Source organism: Mandrillus leucophaeus, unplaced genomic scaffold, assembly GCF_000951045.1.
Source record: "Mandrillus leucophaeus isolate KB7577 unplaced genomic scaffold, Mleu.le_1.0 Scaffold247, whole genome shotgun sequence".
NCBI classification, from domain to species: Eukaryota; Metazoa; Chordata; class Mammalia; order Primates; family Cercopithecidae; genus Mandrillus; species Mandrillus leucophaeus.
Genome location: NW_012102554.1, coordinates 3,132,814 through 3,134,837, shown reverse-complemented (window position 1 = coordinate 3,134,837; position 2,024 = coordinate 3,132,814). Strand labels below are relative to the sequence as shown.

Here is a 2,024-nt window from a genome sequence, read left to right as displayed (position 1 = left end):
CTCAAGATATTTCCATTGTCAGCTTCCCTCTTTAACCCTGCCCTCTGTTCTTCCCCACCCCTCAAGCCACCACCACTATTAGTCCTGTGTTCTACATTTTTGATAGTCTTAAAATAGTTAATTTTAAAATAAAATTAAATTGAATTTACTTTCTCTTTTGTTTCCTAGATACTGGCTCCAATACTACAGAATGAATAGAAAAAATATGGCTTTTTTATGCCATCTTCTGTTACTCATTGCTTTTGAAGAGAAGCATAGAAGAGACTTTTTATTTATTCTAGAATTGCAGAAATGACTACACTGTGCTATACCAGAGAATTCCAGTAGAAACTTATAACTCTGTAGCCTCTTACATCACCTTTATTATACAGCATGAAAAAAAAGACTTTTTTTTAATGACAAAAGTTGTTGCCTTCCTAAGAACCTTCTTTAATAAACTCATTTTAAAACTGAGTAGTAACTGGTGAAACTATTAAGGTAGCAATATGAAGATATTAGATAATGCGTTTTCTCATTTCCTTTGCAAGGAAGATGATGCTCTTTCAGAATGCTTAATTTCAATAAAGTCATGTTAGTTTTATCAGTTGCAACTTTACCTGATGAAAGCATCAGCAGGGGCAAAACCAAATTCTGGATGGAATTTTATTAAGAAAATCCCTTGCTTTTTAAAATACAAAACCAAAGTTAATCATTGGTATAAAAAACCCAAGTACAACTTGATTAGGAAAAGTTAGACAATCATAACAAAAACAAAACCAAAAAACTTACCTTCTTAGACCAGGTAACATGAGGAAGGGGGAAAAAAAACAACAAAATAGTCCCACCACCACATGACGGGTAAATTATTTCAACTCACCATATTGCTCCAAATTTCATACATTTTATCATGTACATGATGCATTAGCCTTTATGTCAGTGGATTGTGCTTGCAGAAATACAGAAGTAGCATATTGACCCTAGGTGAGGAGTTTTTTACGTGGTTGACTGGATTGACCCAATTGGAGTAAAAGATTTTTGCTGTTACCTGGATGCTCCTGCAGTTGTTAGTCAGCATGCCACTGTAGGCCTTGACTCTCATGTTAAAACTTTTTGGCTAGGTACTGGTGGCTCACACCTGTAAGTAATCCCAGTACTTTGGGTGGCCGAGGCTGGAGGATGAGACCAGCCTTATCAACATAGACTGTCTTTACAACGAAAATAAAATTGTTTCATCCTCCAACTCATTCTATGCATGTATTTCCAGGCTCCCTTCCTGACCTCCACTACTACCCATTACATAGTCTGTTCCAGTTAAGCTTGAGAAAAAAACCAACGAGACCTATGATTTTTTAATGTTTGCTTCTGCTATTTCCTCCAATTTTCATGCCTTTCCTGTCAGCATCAAAATCCTACCCATCCTCCAAAACTTAAACCCAGTAGTATCTTGAGTGTAATCCCTATTTCTTCCTTTCTGACCTCTTACAAATGAGTGATTTAAATACGTGAAAAGGCTGGGCACGGTGGCTCACGCCTGTAATCCCAGCACATTGGGGGGCCAAGGCAGGTGGATTGCTTGAGCTCAGCAGTTCAAGACCAGCCTGACCAATATGATGAGATCCCTCTCTACTAAAAATTACAAGAAAAAAAAAAAAAGCCAGGCGTGATGGTGCATGCGTGTGGTTCCAGCTACTTGGGAGGCTGAGGTGGGAGCATCAACACTTGAGCCAGGGAGACGAATGTTGCAGTGAGCCAAGATCATGCCACTGCCCTTCAGCCTGGGTGACAGTGAGACTCTGTCTCAAAAATTCATGAAAAAACAATAAAGGACAGAATATAAACCTTTTTGAGACCAGAGACAGTAATACATGTTTCTCCCAGAGGAGGGCAGGATAATCATTCAGATACGTTTATTTTGTATTACAGCTAACCTTTGAATAGTATTCTCACAAATGCTTTCTAAACCCAAATATGCCAGGCACACAGACTAGAAAACTGCTATTGGAGTAGAATATGGAGTTCAATCCAGACTTTTCCCTTTTTTTTTT

At 38.1% G+C, this 2,024-nt stretch overlaps 1 protein-coding gene across 4 annotated transcripts in view; it reads left to right on the top strand.

The window, feature by feature from the left end:
- The window catches only part of GTF2A2 (general transcription factor IIA, 2, 12kDa), a 22,205-nt gene extending 21,297 nt beyond the window's left edge, over nt 1–908 (top strand). For all 4 annotated transcript variants that reach the window (XM_011983198.1, XM_011983199.1, XM_011983201.1 and 1 more), the window contains one exon: nt 169–908. In XM_011983198.1, coding sequence (XP_011838588.1) covers nt 169–194 — 26 coding nt within the window. In that variant the 3' untranslated portion in view covers nt 195–908. The remainder of the gene's footprint in view (nt 1–168) is intronic.
- Nucleotides 909–2,024: the final 1,116 nt, after the last annotated feature.